At 54.8% G+C, this 19,044-nt stretch overlaps 2 protein-coding genes across 2 annotated transcripts in view; one reads left to right on the top strand and one right to left on the bottom strand.

The window, feature by feature from the left end:
* The first annotated feature begins 4,955 nt into the window (after window positions 1-4,955).
* Window positions 4,956-12,774, top strand: GPX3 (glutathione peroxidase 3). The gene is made up of 5 exons (XM_004718090.2): window positions 4,956-5,087; window positions 9,457-9,610; window positions 10,902-11,019; window positions 11,400-11,499; window positions 11,863-12,774. Exons 1-5 carry the CDS (start codon window positions 5,001-5,003, stop codon window positions 12,082-12,084), a joined length of 681 nt encoding a protein of 226 aa, XP_004718147.2. The 5' UTR covers window positions 4,956-5,000; the 3' UTR covers window positions 12,085-12,774.
* A 435-nt stretch (window positions 12,775-13,209) lies between these two features.
* TNIP1 (TNFAIP3 interacting protein 1) overlaps window positions 13,210-19,044 on the bottom strand; it is a 60,998-nt gene continuing 55,163 nt past the window's right edge. Inside the window, exons 14-19 of the mRNA XM_045284711.1 lie at window positions 18,645-18,770; window positions 18,178-18,243; window positions 17,504-17,695; window positions 17,091-17,171; window positions 16,167-16,257; window positions 13,210-13,855 (exon numbers count right to left, since the gene is read on the bottom strand). Coding sequence (XP_045140646.1) covers window positions 13,821-13,855; window positions 16,167-16,257; window positions 17,091-17,171; window positions 17,504-17,695; window positions 18,178-18,243; window positions 18,645-18,770 — 591 coding nt within the window. The 3' untranslated portion in view covers window positions 13,210-13,820. The remainder of the gene's footprint in view (window positions 13,856-16,166; window positions 16,258-17,090; window positions 17,172-17,503; window positions 17,696-18,177; window positions 18,244-18,644; window positions 18,771-19,044) is intronic.

Here is a 19,044-nt window from a genome sequence, read left to right as displayed (position 1 = left end):
GAAGGATAGAGACACACCCAGATGCTGGGGATTCCTTAATCCCCCAACACACTGAGAATATCCCATCCTCGAGAGTTTCCACCTAGACCCCTTGAAGAAAGGGAGGGGCTTAGAGAGCCCCACCTTGTCATGTGCCATCAAGGACATACACCTAGACAAAAAAGAAAATGAATTGTGAAAAGACCTAGAATTAGGAAACCACAAAAGGAGAGAATACTCAGCATGTCCCAAGTTAAAAGAACTGAAGAAAAAATTCAAGCCTAGAGTTGCAACATTGAAACATTCCGGGTAAAATATTGAACCTTGTAGGAAACATCAAAAGATGCCATGACAAATTAGAATGAGTATATTTTCGTGCAAAAAAAAGGTCTTGGATCCTATGCAAACTTTGTTATCTTACACATTTCTGTCATGGCCTTACTGAAGACACCTTGTATGAAGCCCTGTACTTTGTTGTTGGGGGCCATCGAGTTGGCCCTAACCCATAGCAGCCTTATGCACCACAGAAGGAAACACTGCCCAGCCCTGGCTCGAGTTCATTGCTGCAGCCACTGACCGGGTCAATCCCCCTTGTTCAGGGCCGTCCTCTTTTTTGCGGCCCCTCTATTTTACAAATCAGGATGTCCTTCCTGGGGGACTGGTCTCTCCTGACAACATGTTCAAAGTACGTCAGACGAGGTCTCACCATCCCTGCCTCTAAGGAGCACGACGGCAGTACTTCTTCCAAGGCAGACTCGCTTTCCCTTTTGGCAGTGCATGGAACTTTCCAGATTCTTCACCAGCGCCATAATTCAGATGCATCGATTTTTCAGTCTTCCTGATTCAGTGTCTAATTTTCACACGCATAAGAGATGATTGCAAATACCATGACTGGCGGCAGGTGCACCTTATTCCTCAGTAATCTCTGTGCCTATCAACACTCTGAAGAGGTCTTGTGAAGCAGATTTACCAAATGCAACTTGTCTTTTGCTCTCTTGACTGCTGCTTTCACGAGCATTGATTGTGGATCCAAGCAAGAGAACATCCTCGACAACTTTAATCTTTTCTCTGTTTATTATGATGTCACTTATTGGTCCCGGTTGGAGGAGTTGGATCTTCTTTACATGGAGTTGAACTTCATCCTGAAGACTGTCATCTTCACTTGAACAAGTGTTTGAAGTCCTCCTCACTTTCAGCAGCAAGGTTGTGCCATCTGCATATCACAGGTTGTTACTAAGCCTTCCTCCAATCCCGATGCACGTGCTCCTTCATATAATCCAGCTTCTCTGATACTGACTCAGCACACAGATTGAACAAGTATGGTGGGAGCATAGAACCCCGGCACACACCTTTTCTGATTTCAACCATGCCGTGTCCCCATGTTCTGTCCGCACAGCTGCCTCTTGACACATGTTGTACAGGTTCTGCAGGAGCACCATGAAGTGCTCCATTCTTCTCAAGAAGATCCATTTTTGTTTTGATCCACACAGTTGAATGCCTTGCCATAGTCAATAAAACACAAGTAAACATCATTCTGGTGTTCTCTGCTTGCAGCCACAATCCATCTGCATCTGACGGCAGCGATGACATCCCTTGTATCCACATCCCTTGAATTTGGCCTGAAGCTCTGGCAGCTCCCTGTCAATGTACTGCTGAGACCATTGTTGGATGCTTTTCAGCAAAACTGCACTTGCGTGCGATATCAAGTGCACTGTTCTAGTTTGAGCACTCTGTTGGGTCACCTTTCTTTGGAATGGGCACAAATACAGATCTCTTCCAGCCAGTTGGCCAAGCTACTAGGCCCTGTGCTAGACACTGAGAATGAAGCCTTTGGAAAGACCAGACAGACCAGAAATGGTGATAATGTACAACTAAAGTTTAAGGAGGAGCCTGCCGGCGCAGTGGTTAAGTGTTTGGCTGCTAACCTAGAGTTTGGGCCTCCTCGCTGCTCTGTGGGATAAAGCTGTGACATGAACATTGTTGTTGTCATTAGGTGCCAGCAAGTTGATTCAACCCATAGCAACCTTCCACACAATAGAACGGAACCCTGCCCTGTCCTGCATCTTCCTGACAATCGTCTTGTGCTTGAGCCGTTGCTGCAGCCAAAGTGTAGATCCATCTCCTGGGAGGCTCCAGTTGTTGACCGCCCCTTTACTGTAAAGATGGTGTCCTGGGAAACCGGTGGGCAGTTCTCCTCTGTTCTATGAGTGGGAATTACCTTGAGGACTGGGGTTTGGTTTGGGTTTAAGGTTTAATGGAGGAAGTGGGAAATTGTCTAGGAGCTATAACAAAACAAGTAGACCTGAACACACCTCTGTCCTGAAGAAATAGCATTTTGATCGAGCAAGGAAAATTGAGTCAGTGAGAGCCAGTTTCAGGGAGAGAATATGGAGCGCTCCTGGTCTAGTAAATTTCACTCACCCCATTGAGTCCGAATCAACTCACTGTGATCCTACAGAGCAGGGTAACACTGCCCCTGGGGGTTTCTGACACCTTAACTCTTCACAGGAGTAGAAAGCTTCATCTTTCTCCCATACAGCAAACACAGGGTAGTTTCAAACTGCTAACCTTGGGGTTATCAGCCCAATGCATTGTCCACTGAGATGAATTTCATAGGCAACACCTGAAAGTGACAGAGAATAACATGTTGGAAAATCAGGGAGAGAAAAGTTCAGCCTGGCAGGCGGGTTGGAGGGGGGTGGGAGGATATAAGGGAATGTGGCCAAAGGTGAAGACGGGGTTGGATTGTGTGGGCAGAGGCTAAAGTGCTAAGGAATTTGGACTTTATCTGGAGGGCAAGAGGAGACAGCTTGGTGGAGAACAACATCTTGCAAAACATAGGGTTCTGAGAACAAACTTACGGAAACTGCTGGAAAGGATGGCACACGGCCTGGGAACTACAGTACTGCTTTAATCCTCTCCTTCGTATTCCTTGCCCCAGTGCTTAGACCTCCTCTGACAGTGAACTGCAACTCCCTCAATGTCAGGCCATGAATCTCAGCATCCCCAGCCCACTTCGTGTGGTCAGGCGCTCCTGAGCCAGGGACCATCCATGAGAGAGTCCTCTGTTCTCCAGATGAACCAACTCAGGCCCAGAGGAGAAAGGTAACTGTTCCGGGGTCCCCTAGCAAGTCACTAGCAGAGCCGGGAGTAGCACCTCAAGCCTCTGACTCCTTCTTGTCTCTCCCAAAGAATCTGAACACCAGTCGATGCAGAGTGAGACAAGCATGACCCACAGGACAGGGACTTCTAGATAACTCCTTGATATCCCCCATGGGGCTAGTGTAACCTTCACATACATCCTGAGGGTGACTAGATGCCTTGTAAGAAGCTCTAGTGCAGGGGTCCTCAAACTTTTTAAACAGGGGGCCAGTTCACTGTCCCTCAGACCCGTTGGAGGGCCGGACTATAGTTTGAGAATGATGTACAAATGCGCTTTACACAATTGATGTGTGTATGGATTGCGTTAACAGTTGTATGAGCCCCTAATAAATAGTTTGAAAAAAAAAAAAAACTATGAACAAATTCCTCTGCACACTGCACATATCTTATTTTGAAGTAAAAAAACAAATGGGGCAAAAACACTGGGCAGGCAGGATAAATGTCCTCGGTGGGCCGCATGTGGCCTGCGGGCCATAGTTTGAGGACTCCTGCTCTAGTGGCTTAGTGGGTAACATATTGGGCTGCTAACCAGAAGGTCTCAAGTTTAAGCCCACCCGCAGCCCTCTGGGAAAGAGAGGAGGCTTTCTGATCCTGATAAGATTCATAGCCTTGGAAACACAAAGGGGCAGTTCTACTCCGACCTGTAGGGTCACTATGAGTTAGAATTGACTCGATGGCAGTAAGGCTTTGTTCTGATTTTGAGACGTCTTTTATGCCAGTGAACAGTGAGTTTCTGACAAACTGGTGCTTACCCCGATATCTGTGTCCTGGGGTAAATATAACCCTCAGAAAACGATAGAACTAAGCAGAAAGGTCCTTAGACTGGAGTTTAGAGACCTGGGTTCTGGCCCCCGCTCTGTCACTGCCTTGCTCTAGTTCCCCATCTGCAGGCTTCTGTGACACGTGTGATTGGGTGGCCTGGATGACACTGACTGAGCACATACTCGGACCAGCCACTGCTCAAAGGCTTCTGCGTTTTACCTTCCTTTCACGTGGAACAGGCTGTGGAATGAGGTCGGGAGGCTTTGTGGAGAATGTGGACATTGGGGTGGGCCTTCCAAACTCCCCCGAGGACCTTGATTTTGTGCAGCACACTCTAACAGTGTGCTCTTCTCGGGACGCTTTGGAATTGGAAAAGATGTCAGGAGGCCACCTCATCCTGGAACTTGCATCACAAAAACCATGCTGTGTTAGCTCCTGCCCTCAAGGGACTCCCAATTGATACATGTCACCCAGTCAGACGAGGAGAGCCACGAGTTCAAGACCAGAGGGAGCAAATGGCTGATTTAATGGATTTTCTGCTCCCAGATCAGCTGAGGTGTCCCTGGGCCCTTCCCAGAGGGAAATGTGTGCTAAATCCTAGAACACCTGCACTTGGCTTCTTAGAGAGGAAGCCTGCATGTAGTTAATGTCCTGGAAGTCTAACTTTAGATTTTGCTGACGCTTAACCAGCACCGAGGGGTGTTTTTAAACACTAGGTAAATAAGAAACTCTTCAGCAGAGAACCTTCCATTAGTTCTTGGGTGCAGTGTAACTCTTTGCGCTTGCCTGCCCACATCGTTTAGAACCCAGAGAGAGACAGCCTCACGTGCTCCCATGGACCTGACTCCCACCTCTCCCTGGCACAGACTGGCTTATGTCACTGTCGCCCTGAGCCAGGGAGGGGGAGAAACCCGGGGTCGATGGGCCCGCCTCTGAAATACCAGCCTCCCTGTGATTGGCTACAAGGCCTCCGGCCTGGCCGTGGGTTGGTCATCACTGCGGGCTTGAAAGGGGGCTGAGAGCGGTGAGCGCTCAGACGGACGGTGGCCCGCCATCCGACGGCGTCTCGGCAAGCCCGAGACGCGCCCCAGCCCGCCATGGCCCGACTCCTCCGGGCATCCTGCCTTCTCTCCCTGCTCCTGGCTGGCTTCGTGCCGCCCAGCCGGGCACAAGAGAAGTCGAAGGTTAGTGAGTGTCCCGAGTTGGGGGGCCGGGAGAAGGTAGAGAGCTAGGCGTCTATCGCTAGTGGCGGGTCACCCCCCATTCTTGGATTCTCCCGGACCAGAAGGGCTACTCTGCTTGCTTCCTCCGAGCCTCCCCCACCATCCCGCGGGTGTCGGTCCCTTCTCAGTTGCCCCTCTCAGAGACTTGGGTGCTCCGGGGCGCAGAATGAGAGGGCTCGTTCTCGCTACCTGGGGCACCTTGTTACACCCATGCCACGCAGGTGCCGAGCTGCTCCCCTCCCCGAGGCTGCCTGGAGGGGCCAGGGGCACCGAAACGGGCGCGGAGACCTGGCGTCTGCGTGCTGCGCAGGTTCATGAGACCGCCAGGCTAGACGCAAGGGAAGAAGGGGAAGGCAGTTGGGTAGAATTGCACGATAAGGAGCTCTTCTAAGTCCAAGAATTAACGCAGGTGCAAATGCCCACCTCGATCCAGGCCTCTGGTTAAGGAGGCAAAGGTCGGTGACAGAAGGCGCCCTGAGCTAGCACAGGGTCTTGCCTGGATGGCAACCCTTCTCTGGGCCTCAGCGTTCCATCTGCACGAAGGGTGTGGTAGGAGCACAGAGAAGCTGAAGACTGCGGAGGGGATGCTTGGGAAAGCTGAGAAATTCACGGGGTATTTTCTGAAGTTTCTGCTCCCGGTCGCCTTTACCCACCACCCAGTGCCCGCCTTGGTCAGGGCAAACCTGGCAGTTGGAGACAGCTACAGACTGCCAGCTTAGAAGGGAGGCAGCATTACCCAGGGCCCAGTCCACCCCCAGGAACCCTTAGCTAGAGCCGGGTTCTGGGGAGGGGACGAGGGAACGTGTCTCTCTCTTTAGACAGTATGCTGCAGGCTAGGTCTCTGGACCTCTCCTCTTCCCCAGGGCAGGCAGGTGGAAGTGGGAGTGCTGGGGTGGAAGACTCACCCTACAGCTCACAGGTGTAAGCTCCTCACGCTTTGATATTCTGGTTTTCTTCGCCTTCTGGGTCTTTTGGGTGAGCGTTTGAGTCCCGGATACCCCTACCAAAATGCTCCACTGCTCAGGAAACCCATTCCCTGCCCAGGCTTCTTTCCGTCCTCAGTGGAAACCCCATTCTTAACATCCCCTTCTGCCTGCTGCTCCTCGGAATGAGATGCCACTTTCTCCAAGATGCTTCTGTTTTATCCAGCCCTGAATATGCCCCAACTCAGGATGGAGGTGGCCACTTCTTCCCCACCGCAGAGATGGGACTGAGTGCTAAGACTGGGGTGTGGGGTAGAAATGGAGGCGGGGGAGACTGTGGGCAGGTCAGCACTATGGATTAAGTCCTACTTATTGAGTTTGGGGAGTCAGAGACTTGGGCCCTGCCTCTAGACGGTATCTTGCGGATCATAACTGTGTGTTCTCTGCAGGACTCTGGGGAGATAGTTGGATTTAGAAAAAAAAACAGGATGGAGCAATTGAGACAAGTTTTAGTGAGAGCATGAGGTTTGATCATATCAGATGCAACCTAGGCAATTAATACAACCCAGTAACCTGTTGGCCTGCTAACCTTGAGGTCAGCAGTGTGAAGCCCCCAGGGGCTCCACAGAACGAGGCTTCCTACTGCTGTGAAGAGTCAGTCTCAGACACCCACAGGGGCAGTGCACCCTGTCCTATAGGGTTGCTATGAGACAGAAATGACTCCAGGGCAGGGAGGGGCTTTTTGTGTTGTGTTGTGTTGTGTTGTTTTATGAAAGGGGACTCCATCTCTCCTCCACGGTTCTTCAAGAGTTGAGATATACCCCTGGGTTGTAGGACCAACCACTCTCCTTCCCTTATCTTGGGGCAAAGGGATTGGGTCAGGGGCCACCAGTGGGTAGGGAACGCAACTGGGCCAAATGTGAGTCAGCTGTGAACCAGTGTCTGCCCCCTCCTCGTTCAAAGGGAGAGGCCGAGGAACAAACAGAAAAGTAGAATCCTCTTACTGTGCCCCTCTCCAGTCCAGCTAAAGGTTGCTTAGCCTGCCATCTCCCCTCCCCCTCGCCCATCTCCCCCATCCTTATTCTACAAAAGGACGTGGCAGGAGCTTGAGAGAGACGACAGCTGCTGACGTGCAGGGGATCCTAGTAACAGCTGGTTTCTAGGTGACTAAATCAGGCAGAGAGGATCATGGGACTGCAGGCTGACAGAGCTGACGGGCCCTTGTGGCTGTATTGAATCTGACAGGAACAGCGCCCTCACACAGTAAGTGGCCTGTCAGGCCCAGCACTCAGGTCCCCACCTCCCTCGACAGCATTGTATCAGTGAGGTGGCAGAAGGGAAGAGAAAGATCCAAGGACAGCAAGCCATCCGAAGTATCCCCTCTTATCCAACGGTGGCAGGACAGAAAACCCCAAACTCCCCCTCCCTTCTCTCCAGGAGCCTAGCAGAGGGCAGGGGCTCCTTAAGGACTGAGCTAGCTGCAGGCCTTAGTGGTGGGCCCGAGCCACAACTTCCTCGCAGTCTGACCGCACGCAGCGCTAGCCTTCCTGGCCCCAACCGAACGCACACAAGCCTTACCACTCCCCCTGTTCTGGAGACACCTGCCTGGCACATCTTCTTCCTCCTCATTCTGACACAAAACATCACAGGCCTCTTCATGTACTATAGCCACAGACAGAGTCATCCCTTGCCTTACAGACTGCCTTTCAAAGAGATGCTCGAGGCTGTTTGATCCGTCCATAGTCTCACAACTCTGGGAGGCAGGTGAAAGCGTCTTCACTTGTCAACCGCCCAGAGAGGGAAGGTGACTCACCCAGGACCACACAGCCAGCAGAGGCAAGAACTGAAACCTCCTGAGAATGGCTTCTTTCCCCACTCACTCGATGCCCAGAAACTGGTCCTCCTGGGTTTACAAGCAATGACTCTTTGGACAACCTCTTGGGTATTTTTCACTCCATTTCCGGAGTTCAGTTTTGGATCCGGGAGGCAGTGGGGAGGTGTTTGGAACGGCCTGCAATCCGGCTGCTGGACCTCGGCAGCCAGCTGAGCTGTGCTTATTTGTGTCCTGGTTTGTTTGCATTTTGAGGCTGACTTGACACTTGGCCCGCTGGCAGGAAGGACATTGGGTTTAGGTCTGGGGCCTGTTTCCAACATCCACTCAATCATGCATGGGTGGAAAATCAGACTCATGAAAAGCAGTAGTTTGCACGGGAGCCAACAAGACAGTGTGTAACTGCTGGTTACAGGTGTTACCCAGGCTGGCCACACCTAGGCTGCTTCCTTCTCCCAGTTACGCTCAGGTACCTCACCGTACCAGGAAGTCGGTCAGGATTTGATGGGAAGAGATGGGTTGAATTAGCTGTTCACACTACAGCCCCCTGCCCCCGTCTTCTCCTGGCCTACAATGATGCTCTTTCTTGTCTGCCCATCTGTCATAGGCTGTCAGGGCCAGAAAGGACCCTGAAGCTCACCTAGTGCTGTGGCTCTGAACACTTTCTTCTCCCACCACAAGCCCCCTGCTACAGTGACACCCTCAGGAGTCAACCCAGAACTTGGCCATCTGTTGCAGTAGCCCAGTGGCTAGCATCCCCCTCCTCCCCCGACATGCGGCATTGGGAGAGTGGCATCAGCAAGCCGTTGCGGTTAAGAGCAGGCCCAGCGCAAGGCACAGCCTTTATAGAGCAGGAAGCTGAGGCCTGGGGCTGTGTGGCCCGCTCAGTCACACAAGGACTTGGTGGCAGAGCTGGAAATGGGATCCAGAGCTTCCAACGCACCCCCAGGTCACCGTGCACTGAGCCTCCTTGTTCTAGAGGGTGAGGGTGCAGCAGCAGAGGGGCCGAGAGGCGGCGGCAGTGAGCATCACAACCACCACTCGTCCCCACAGAGCATCTCTCATATGCAAGACACCCTTGCTTGACCTTTACTATCATCTTTCATCCCCACCCAACCTGGCTGCCCTCCTCCTGCCCGAGGTTAGGACAACAGTCCATCGTTCTAATGCCCCAGAGTCAAAGCCTCGGGGTCACCGCTTGCCAGACCGCTGTTTCTTCTGTTCGGTTCACCCTTCCCAGTGGTCTAACTCAGGCCCTCATTTGCCTTGACGGCCGCCACCCAGCCAGTGTCCAGCCCGCCCAAGGACCTGCTAAATGCTTGTCAAATGACATTGTGACGTGGAAGTACCTATGATAGTACGTAATTATCCTTAGAACCCATCATGAAGCCTTCTGAGGGCTCTTACAACCATTACTGTCTGCAGGGGATTAGAGACCTGGGCTCTCATGTAGGCTCAATGCTCACTGTGGTCTTGGGCAAATCCCCCTCCCAGCTGGGATGTTGCATGAAGTTGGGAATAGAGAAGCCCACGTTCCTGCCATCTCTCATTGCCCAATGCCTGTCTTCTGTTCCAGACGGACTGTCATGGCGGCATAAGCAGCACCATCTACGAGTATGGCGCCCTCACCCTTGACGGGGAGGAGTACGTCCCCTTTAAGAAGTATGCTGGCAAATACATCCTCTTTGTCAACGTGGCCAGCTACTGAGGCCTGACGGGCCAGTACGTTGGTAAGAAGCCCCTCTGCTCTTATTAGGGTCTGTTGGGATATTAGCATCTTAGGAGCTTCTCTGCTGTCAAAGTGATCATTAGATTATGAACCCTCTATGTCAGTTTTGTGAAAATTAGTAAACCTGAGATCAATAGCCTTTTGATATATTCTAGGAGATTCCCTAAAGGCAGAGGGTAAGGGAAATTGGGCCTGTGCCTAGTGTCCTTCGACTGCAAGAAGTGGTCAATGAAGGTCCATCTGGCTGAGCTTCTTTCCTCAGCCCAACGGGCTTTCTCCTGACCCTCTCTAGGAAGCATGGGATTGACAGAGGACTCTGTGTGTGTGTGTGTGTGTTGAGGGTGGGGTCCTGGGGAGGCGGTAGTGGGTAGTATGTCTCAAGGCCACTGTAAAATAAATGTTGAAGATGATCTAGTTCAGTGTAGATAAGAAACAAAGATTCCACTGGAGACCCCTTCACCAGGGTTAGAAAGCTGCTATTGGCTGAGCCAGGTGTTTATGTTTAGCCCGGGTCTCCTTACCCCTGTATGCTGCCTCCTGCCCCTATAGCTGGGAGAGAGTAGAGGGCATGAGGGGACAAGCAGGCTGAAGGCATCTGACAGCACCCAGGGCAGGACTCTGGCCTGAGCTGTCTGCAGCTGGCAGACAAGGGGCAGGGAAGGACAGGGCAGGGCAGGGCAGCCTCGCCCTGCACCATCAGCAGCCAGTAGCAGGCAGTTCCTGGAGGATGTGGGATGGTATGTGGCTGTGAGACCCAGTGGGCCCAGGGTGCTCGGGGACAGAATGCTTCTGTCCAGCCTTTGGCATAGAAATGGGCCGGGAACAGATGTTCCCAAGAGCCTCATGTCCGCTGAGCAAGTGGGAGGGCCGGGCCAGGGCCAGCCATGGGGTCCTTGGTAGGGTTTCTGCCCACACCAGGGAGGCCCTCTGCCTTCTGCCTGGAGTGAAGGCTCCAACGCCAGGAAGTGAACTCGAGAGCCTGGGCTGGGCTCAACAGACCCGAGCCCTGCACCCCATCAGTCCAGGGGGTGGGCAGCTCTGCTACATGGGGATGGACCTTTCTTCTCCTCAGATCCCCTAGTCCACTCAGATGTCAGGATGGCATCACATCAGGAGGATGGGACTGGAACTCCAGCTCCTCCATCACGGACTCATGGGGGACCCCGGGCAGGTCCCTCCCTCTCCAGGCCTCAGTATTGTTAGCTGTCTAGTGGGAGGGCAGATGGAGCGGTGTGACCGAGGCAGGGCTCCCTGCTCGCCTGCCCCATCTCTGCCTTCTCTCGCTGGCACAGAACTGAATGCACTACAAGAGGAGCTTGAACCATTTGGTCTGGTCATCCTGGGCTTCCCCAGCAACCAATTTGGAAAACAGGAACCAGGCGAGAACTCCGAGATCCTAGCCAGCCTCAAGTGAGTCCTCACTCAATGCCCTGGGAGAGCCCCAGCACAGCCCACCTGCAGCCATCTCATTTCTTGTCCCCTGGTCATGGGGGACATTTGTTGGTGCTACTCTCCCTTCCAGGAATGCCATGCAGTAGAATGCGGGCAAGGGAGGGCAGATGCACCATGTGGTGGTGGTGGAAAGGTTACAGGGGGCGGGAGATGGGAGATGCTGACAAGGGGCTTCTAGCTAGAAAAAGATTGCAGGCCACACGTTATGCTGTAGCTTACTCAACATTCAGTAGCCTCCCCGCATCTCCTATGGAAGAAAACCCCAAACCCCCACTCATCCCTAAACCCTCATCCCTGGCCCCACCTCCTTGGGACCCACATAAGACTATTCCTTGCAGGTATGTCCGCCCAGGTGGGGGCTTTGTCCCTAATTTCCAACTCTTTGAGAAAGGAGATGTGAACGGGGAGAAGGAGCAGAAGTTCTACACTTTCCTGAAGGTGAGTGAGCAGTGCTGGGCAGGTGCCTTGGGCAGGTGGCAGTCGGGGCTGGTCAGGAAAGCCACAGCTCTGGAAGCCAGGCCCTGCAGAGGGATCCTGCCCCGCACAGGTGTGTTCCCTCTCACCTGAGGGCTTGGCAGATGAGGCCCACAGGGCCAGGGGCACACAATCTGTCAGGGCTGGGTGAGAGACTGGGAGGCAGGTTTCTCATGTTTAACAGACCTGCACTCTGCGCCCCATTGATCTACTCTGTGAAGGGAGCCTAGGGAGGTGGAGGGAAGGGGGAGGGGTTGGCACCCACCCCCACTCACAGCACCCTCTCATAGCCAAGCAGGGTTGACACTTCTCTCTCTCCTGCTCCAGAACTCCTGCCCACCCACCTCAGAGCTTGTGGGCTCACCTGGCCGCCTATTCTGGGAGCCCATGAAGATCCATGACATCCGCTGGAACTTCGAGAAGTTCCTGGTGGGGCCAGATGGTCTGCCCATCATGCGCTGGTACCACCGGACCACGGTCAACACAGTCAAGCTGGACATCCTGCACTACATGAGGCAGCGGGCAGAGCTGAGGGCCCAGAAGAAGTAACTGCTGCCTACCCTAGCCCCCAGGTCTACCTTGCAGGGGCCGAGGGCTCTGTTCAGGAAGGACTCCACCCCCACCCCCACCATAGACCCCTCCAATGATGAAGGCCCCTAACGCAGATGTGTGCACCCATGGTGCGTGTGAAGGTCTCGGCCATGTCTACTGAACGGCTACCCAGGGCTGTGCACAATGTGTGCCCACAGCTGTGTGGAGGGAACCACACTCCTTGCTCTGTAAGCCCCACCCACCATTCATTTGCATCCACGGAGCTTCTAACCCGGACCTCAGCCTTGAAGTTACTGCCTCCCACTGCCTCCAAATGGCACTCCCACTGGGTGTCCCCCAAGTCCCCGGCTCTACTACCCATCTCAGCACTCCCTCCACCTTCCTGAAGGGCCCTCCCAAGCCTCTGCCCCCACCCTGTAGGACTCCCCGACAGTAGCCAAGACCGGGCCAAGAGCGGGGCTGTGTCCCGTGCAGAGGGAGCATCTCCATGAGGGTGAGGCCCGAAGCCCCCGTGGCGGACCTCGACCCGAGCCTGCCCCTGGGCCTGCCTTCGTGCATTCAGGCGAGGCCCTGAGCAGGGATGCCCCCGCTGCTTCCGCGGAGCACATGCCCTCGCTCTCCCTCACCCCGTCCACTAGCGCGGGACCCATGCCCGCCTGTCCAGTAAATGCCTTTCTGCAGCACTGAGCCCATTGTGTCCTTCTTTGTCGGTGGAGGGAAAGGGAGGCAGGGCAGGGGAAAGATACGCAACAGTGTGGGGTCTCCCTCGGCCAGCTCAAGTGCCCCTGCACATCCCGGGTTGGTGAAACCAGCCTATGCCTACCACTTTTCTTCCTGCCCTTCTCCGAGCTGGCTGGGGCTGCTGTGGCGACCCACTTGACAGGTGAGGAAGCTCAGGCTCCAAAAAGACCAGGCTTTGCCCCAAGTCTCCCGATGAATGAGCAGCAGGCAGTGCTGAAGCCTTCAACCCAGGCCCTGACTCCCAGCCCTGACTCCCTTCCACCACGAGGGTCTCTCCTTGCTCAGGGTGACCAAGACAAGGCCCCTGGGGATTTTAGCATCGAGTACTGGTGACCAGGAAGGGGCGGGGCCCGTGAGCCAGGGCATTGAAAGAACACACAGTTTGTCTTCAACCTGTATTCTGTTCAAGAACATCGTGCAAACAGCTGCCAGGGGCAGAGAGCCACCCCTGTCTGGGCCCCAGGCATCACGCGCCTTCCGCTGTGGCCTGGGCAGCACTGATGGGGATGACTGGGCAGAGGTGGAGAGGGATGCCCCCTTCCTGGGGCAGCCTGTTATTCTAGGCTCCCAGAGGGGCCCTCTTCCCACAGTTCCTCCTGGAGGGGAGGGGAGGGAAGGGGCTGGGCGCAGGGCACCGGCCTGCTGTAGAACTCAAGCAAAAAGTTAACTCTAAACCTGGATGTGCACCTGGAGGGGCTGGAAGCACTTGGGGGGAGTTTTGAAAAGATGGGTGTCTTGGCTGCCCCCCTCTCTTGAGATCGGCTCCCAGAGTAAAGGATCGAGGCCCCCTCTTTCCACGTGGAGCCTGGAGAGGAAGTTCTTCCCATTGTGGTTCTGAACGCAGGGACCCAGAGTCTCCCGAATCTGTCAGCTGTTCAGGCTGGAGATGACTCCCACCGGCGGCCTGTCCAGCAAGGCTCTGGTCCCATGGGGTGCGTGGCCTCTAGGTTTGCATCAATCCGAGGTCAGCCAGTTTTTGACATGCTCTTGCTTCACTGCGGGCCTTCGCGGTCCATTTTTGAGGGCTCTGGAAAAACAGAAAGTGTGAGAACCTGAAGGTTCTGGGGCCCAGCAGGCTTCAGTCATACACAGCCCCAACACAACTGCAGTGTCAATGGGCCCGGGCTCCTGAGCTTCGCGTCCCTCCTGGAGGCCCTGGGCAGCCCTGGGCAGCGGGCTCCTGCACCTGCAGGGTCACTAGGAGTCAGGGCTGACTGACTCGAGGGCAGCAGTGTGTGTACTGGGGGTGGCGGGTGGGGGTGGGGTGTACAGGAGGCAACCCAAAACGAAACCAAAAAACCCGCAGTGCCAATAAGTCGGGGCTGACTCAGTGACCTGGTGGGGTCGTTTTTTGTGGCTGCAGCTCTTTAAGGGAGCAGAGAGCCCCGTCTGTGTCCCAAGGAACACCTGGTGATTTTGAACTGCTTATCTTGTAGTTAGGAGCCCAATGTATAATCACTATACCACCAAGGCTCATGTGAGAAGTTTGAAAAGAAGAGAGAACCTCAAATCACACAAGCAGGAAGAGGTGGGCCCCTGTCAGGCTGGCTCCAGGACCCAAGGAGTGGGGCAGTTGTGGGGGTAGGGAACAACTGCTTGGCCACTGTGATGTGGAATTCTGTGTGTCAATCTGGCTCAGCTATAGCTTGTAGCTCTTTGGCCAAACACTTGTCTATTACTGTTTCAGACTGTCCGTTAATGTTAGCTGTCCTCGCTTTCCATTACCTCAGGGAATGTAGTAATCAATCAAGGGAGGTCCTGCCTCCAGAACTGAGATGCAGTCAATCAATATGGGCCTTCTAGCCACCAAGTCTTAATGTGTCTATTAGGAACTCTGGGCACTGCAGTCTGGAAGGAGTACTCTGCTATGTTACTGGCCAGGACACTAAATTGTCACCTTAGCAGACAGACATATGGACCAAGTCACCCGCCCTTGGTTTCCTTGGGGTATGGTGTGCTGAGAGCCACAGACCACGCCTCTGGCAAAGCCCTACGCGCCGTCTCAGAAGCAGGACTAGAGAAAACCCAGGGCCATAAGGGAGCAATACCCGCAGCTGCTCACGGCCGAGGTCTGCGCTGCAGCACAGAGACCATGGGGCAGAGCAGAGGGAGCCAGGCTGGGGCCAGAGGCCCAGGCAAGCAGGCCATGGGGCAGAGTTGAGGTGCAACATGGAGACTAAGACTTGTGCCAGAACACTGGGCTGGGCTCTCTGGCCCATGGAGGCAGAGGCCAAGAGGCCACCTGGCTGAGGGGGTGAGGAAAAGGCAGACTTGTCTGCTGGCTGAGGGGAAGCACTGGGGTGGGCCAATGGCAGTGTCTTCCCTGTTCAATGATCCTGCCCTGGGGGAGCCTGCTAACTAATAAACTCACTCCCTCTGAGTACTGTCTGTGTGGACACTGAGGGCTGGTGTCAATAAAGAAGGATGGGGGGGGAGGGGGTGTGAGGCGAGTCTGAACTCTGCCTCATGAAAACAGGGAAGCCAGAGGAGGTCAAAATGTGGCCCCAGGCCAGGTCTTGACAGAACTTAAAATAGGAATGTTGGCAGAATGATCTTGGGCTCTTGGACCACAAACCTCCAGGTGTCTCCAGTCTATTGACCCTTCTATGGACCTCAGACCTGCCTGTCCCCTATACTTGTCTGAAGCAATTCCTTGAAATCAACCCATCACTCCCCATACACAGGTATCTGCACAGACACGCACGCACACCCTCATATACATACACAGCCTGACCCCACAGCTTTGGCCTTCTCTCCTGCCCTGCCTGGCTCTCTCCCGGGCCTGCAGGTCATCCACTTGCCTCCACTGCCTCCCACTTGTCATTTCTTCCCAAAATGTGCCCTCCACCCCGTCTCACCTCTTCCCCCAGGTACATGCTGCTCATCCCAAGGGGTCAGCAGGAGCACCCCTGCCTCCTAGAGAGCTGCCTGCAATCGGTCCAGGCCAGGCGGCTGTGTCATCTATGCACACTCTTGTTCTTCTTCTCTCAGGCACTCCCCTGAGAGTAAGCGTATGTTCATGTGTGTGACATTTTAATGATGCTCAGCCCCGCGGGGTAGGGACCATATCCGTGTCTGCCTCTGCTCTTTTTGGTGCCCCCAGCCCCTAGCACAGCCTGCCATTTAGACAACCGACCATGATAAACAAAAGAACGAAGGTTCAGTCCTTTAGCCCCCCCAGTCCCTATCACTCTCCTTTCACCAGGGCTTCAGACGGCTGGGCCTCTCCCTCTGCCAAGATCAGGAAGTCACAACATCACTTCCAACCGGGGCAACCCTCGCAGAGAAGCTCTGCCCCCTGGAAGCGGGGGCTGCAGAGCCCAGGGAAACACGCTCACCTGGCTCCACAGGCCTGGCTGCTGGCGGGTCCGTTACTTGGGAGCTCTGATTCCGTATGCCTCCATGCAGCGGACGCCAGGTGTATTCCGGCTGGAACAACATTGGTGCTCAGTGACCAATAATTACACCCGAAAATCGATAGCAGCTATTGTGCAGCCCAAACCCAAATCCACCCACCACCGTGGTGTGCAAATTCCGACTCAGCGACCCTGCGGGTGGAAGAGACCTGCTTCAGGGGGGTTTGAGTCTGCAGATCTTTTGGGGAGCTGACAGCCTCATCTTTTTCCTTGGAAGTGGCTGGTGTTTGAACCTCTGACGTGGAGGTTAGCAGCCCAACGCTTGACCCACTGTGCCACCCGGGCTCCTTAGCTACCATGCGAAGATGGCATGAAATGGACACTAGCCAGTGTAATTCCCACAACCTATCTGCTGTCTTGTGATGCTGGAAGCTATGCCACTAGAATTCCAAACACTAACAGGGTCACCCATGGTGGACCCTACAGCTGTCAGTCTCAGCTGAGGAACAAAGGCCTGGGATTCACTTCCCAAGGTTAGCCCATGAGAAGCCTACACGGTCTCACACAGCACTGGAAGATGCGGCCCTAGGTTGGAAGGTTCCTGGATCACACAGCGGACACAGGCCACCAATGATCAGCACCTGCCCAGGCAGCACATCATTGTGATGTGCGCGGGGCCACCATCCGTACCAGTCTGCAGCTTATCCTTCCCACTTCACAGGGGAGGGGACTGAGGCGCAGAGGGTTCATTAACACGCTGACGGTCATCTGGCCAGTACAGTGGCAAAGCTTACGCTTGAACCCAGGTCTCGCTAACTCCAGAGCCAGTCTTTTAAACCCCAGACCACACCCCAGTGTATACAGAAAGGTGACAGGTGATAGGGGCCAAACAGGTGACTGCTGTACTTCGCCAGGTGAGGGCTGGGCAATGGCTGTGCCAGGGCTGTGGCAGACAGGCTGCAGAGCAAGAGGCCAGCGACAGCAGCTCTATGGGGAAGGACCATGAGAAGAGACGGAAGATGGAGGGAGGGGGCACAGGGGAGCAGAGGAGAGGGAGCAAAGTAGAAAGGAAGTGAGAGAGAGAGAGAAGAGTGAGGATCTGACACCTGCCTCCATGGGCGAGGATACAAAACACCAAACCCACCCTGCCTCCCCAGGCCTCGGAGGGCACCTGCTGCTGCCCTTCAGCAGCAATGCTGACCGGCTCTGGGCGGGAGCAGCCTGGCCCCTGGGACGGCAGGCCAGGCCAAGGACCGTCCTCACACCGGCCTCTTCAGGAAAGCATTCCGAAGCCCCTGGGGAGCAACGGGCAGACTCACCATGTGGAAGAAGCGTGAATTGGGATGGGGGGGTGGGTGGTCCATGGCTAGGGGGGGCGGAGGGTAGCGGATCTGGGACCAGTCTTCGTAGGCGTGGTGCGGCACCATGGCTGGCATGGGGGGGTAGGCGTATGGGTAGGCCCCACAGAGGTGCTCCGGGTGGGGTTCCACGTGGTAGCGATCTCCCGAGGACTGCAAAAAAAACCAGCGTCTCACTCTCGTTCCCTGCCAACACCTGCCATCCCCGTTTACACACTCTGGTCTCTGAAGGTTGGCAGATGGGCAAGGAAGTCTGGTCCATGAGCACACGAGGTTGGTACGTGGGCACAGAGCTGGTGTATGGGCATAAAAGCCTGGAACATGGCGATGGAAGGCAGGCACAGAGGCACAGTAGGATGAGTCAATGAGCAGAGGGCTGGGCATGGGTAAGGAAGACAGGTCACTGGGCAGGAAGTTGGGACCTTGGCTGATAGCACAGGCAGGAAGGGTGGCCCACAGGCAGGCAGGCAGCAGTACTTAGGACAAGTCGAATGTCCTGAGCACTTATTCTGCGCCCAGAAGTGCACTACCACATACAGTGCACAGCACAGAGCAGGGCCTCTGAGCAAAGACCGTTTCTTCCCTCCCTCGGCAGAGCTACAGAAGGTGAGACAGCTTCCCGCCTCGAGCCTCACCTTCGCTTTTCTCTTCTGCTGTTTGAGGGCTTCTTTCACCTTCTCCTCATCTTTGAAAGCCTTTACCTGAGAGAAGGAGGGAGGGGGAGGAGACGGTTGGCACAGGGATCCTGGCAGAGCCTGGATCTGCGCAGCCCCGAGGATGGGCCCGGCTCTTCACTATGGACGGCCTGCTTATCTTGGGTGATTTGACCAAGGTGAGTTTCTTGGCCTAGGGCAAATATTTAAGTGGCTCATTGTGGACTTCAGCACGGATGAAAGGCTGCCAGAGATGGAAGGTATTACAGGGCATTAAAGCTAGGGCATTCCATCTTCTCACTGTGTAGTCAGAGAAAGGAAGGCTCGCCAAGGCCACACAGTACGCTGGAAGCAGAACCAGTCGGTGAGCGTCCCCGCCTCCCCAGGACCTGTCCACCAGACTCGTGAGGATGGACCAACTTCCCTGTCCATGGTCTAGTTGCTTTCACCTGGGCATTCAACAGGGCGACCTGGGCTTGCAGTTTCTCCACCTGCCTCTTCAGCTCTTCCTTCTCCTCATTCATGCGCTCTCGGTCACTGCGCTCCCGCTGGAAATCCTCCTCAAAGATCTTCACCTGGAGGGGCGGGCAGGGAGGGAGCAGAGGCTCAGGCCCCTCAGGTCCTGCGTGCGTGCCTCCTGCTGGATGCCCCACACACTGGTTTCTTCGGGCCTCAGCGTGACGGGGGCGTGGGGCGGGCCCAAGTCCAGCCCCCCAATCCCCCAACTTCAGTAAGGGAGTTCTGCCGCCCTCCCTCATGTTCTGGCCTTCAAAGTAGGGCTTTATTTGCAGAAAGAAGCCAAGACTGAAAAAGAAAGGTTGAAAATCATCTGCCAGTTCAGGTCCTTAA

Source organism: Echinops telfairi, unplaced genomic scaffold (genome assembly GCF_000313985.2).
Source record: "Echinops telfairi isolate 266 unplaced genomic scaffold, ASM31398v2 ScPeMD7_7469;HRSCAF=8507_0, whole genome shotgun sequence".
Lineage (NCBI taxonomy): Eukaryota > Metazoa > Chordata > Mammalia > Afrosoricida > Tenrecidae > Echinops > Echinops telfairi.
This window is presented reverse-complemented; position numbering and strand designations above follow the sequence as displayed.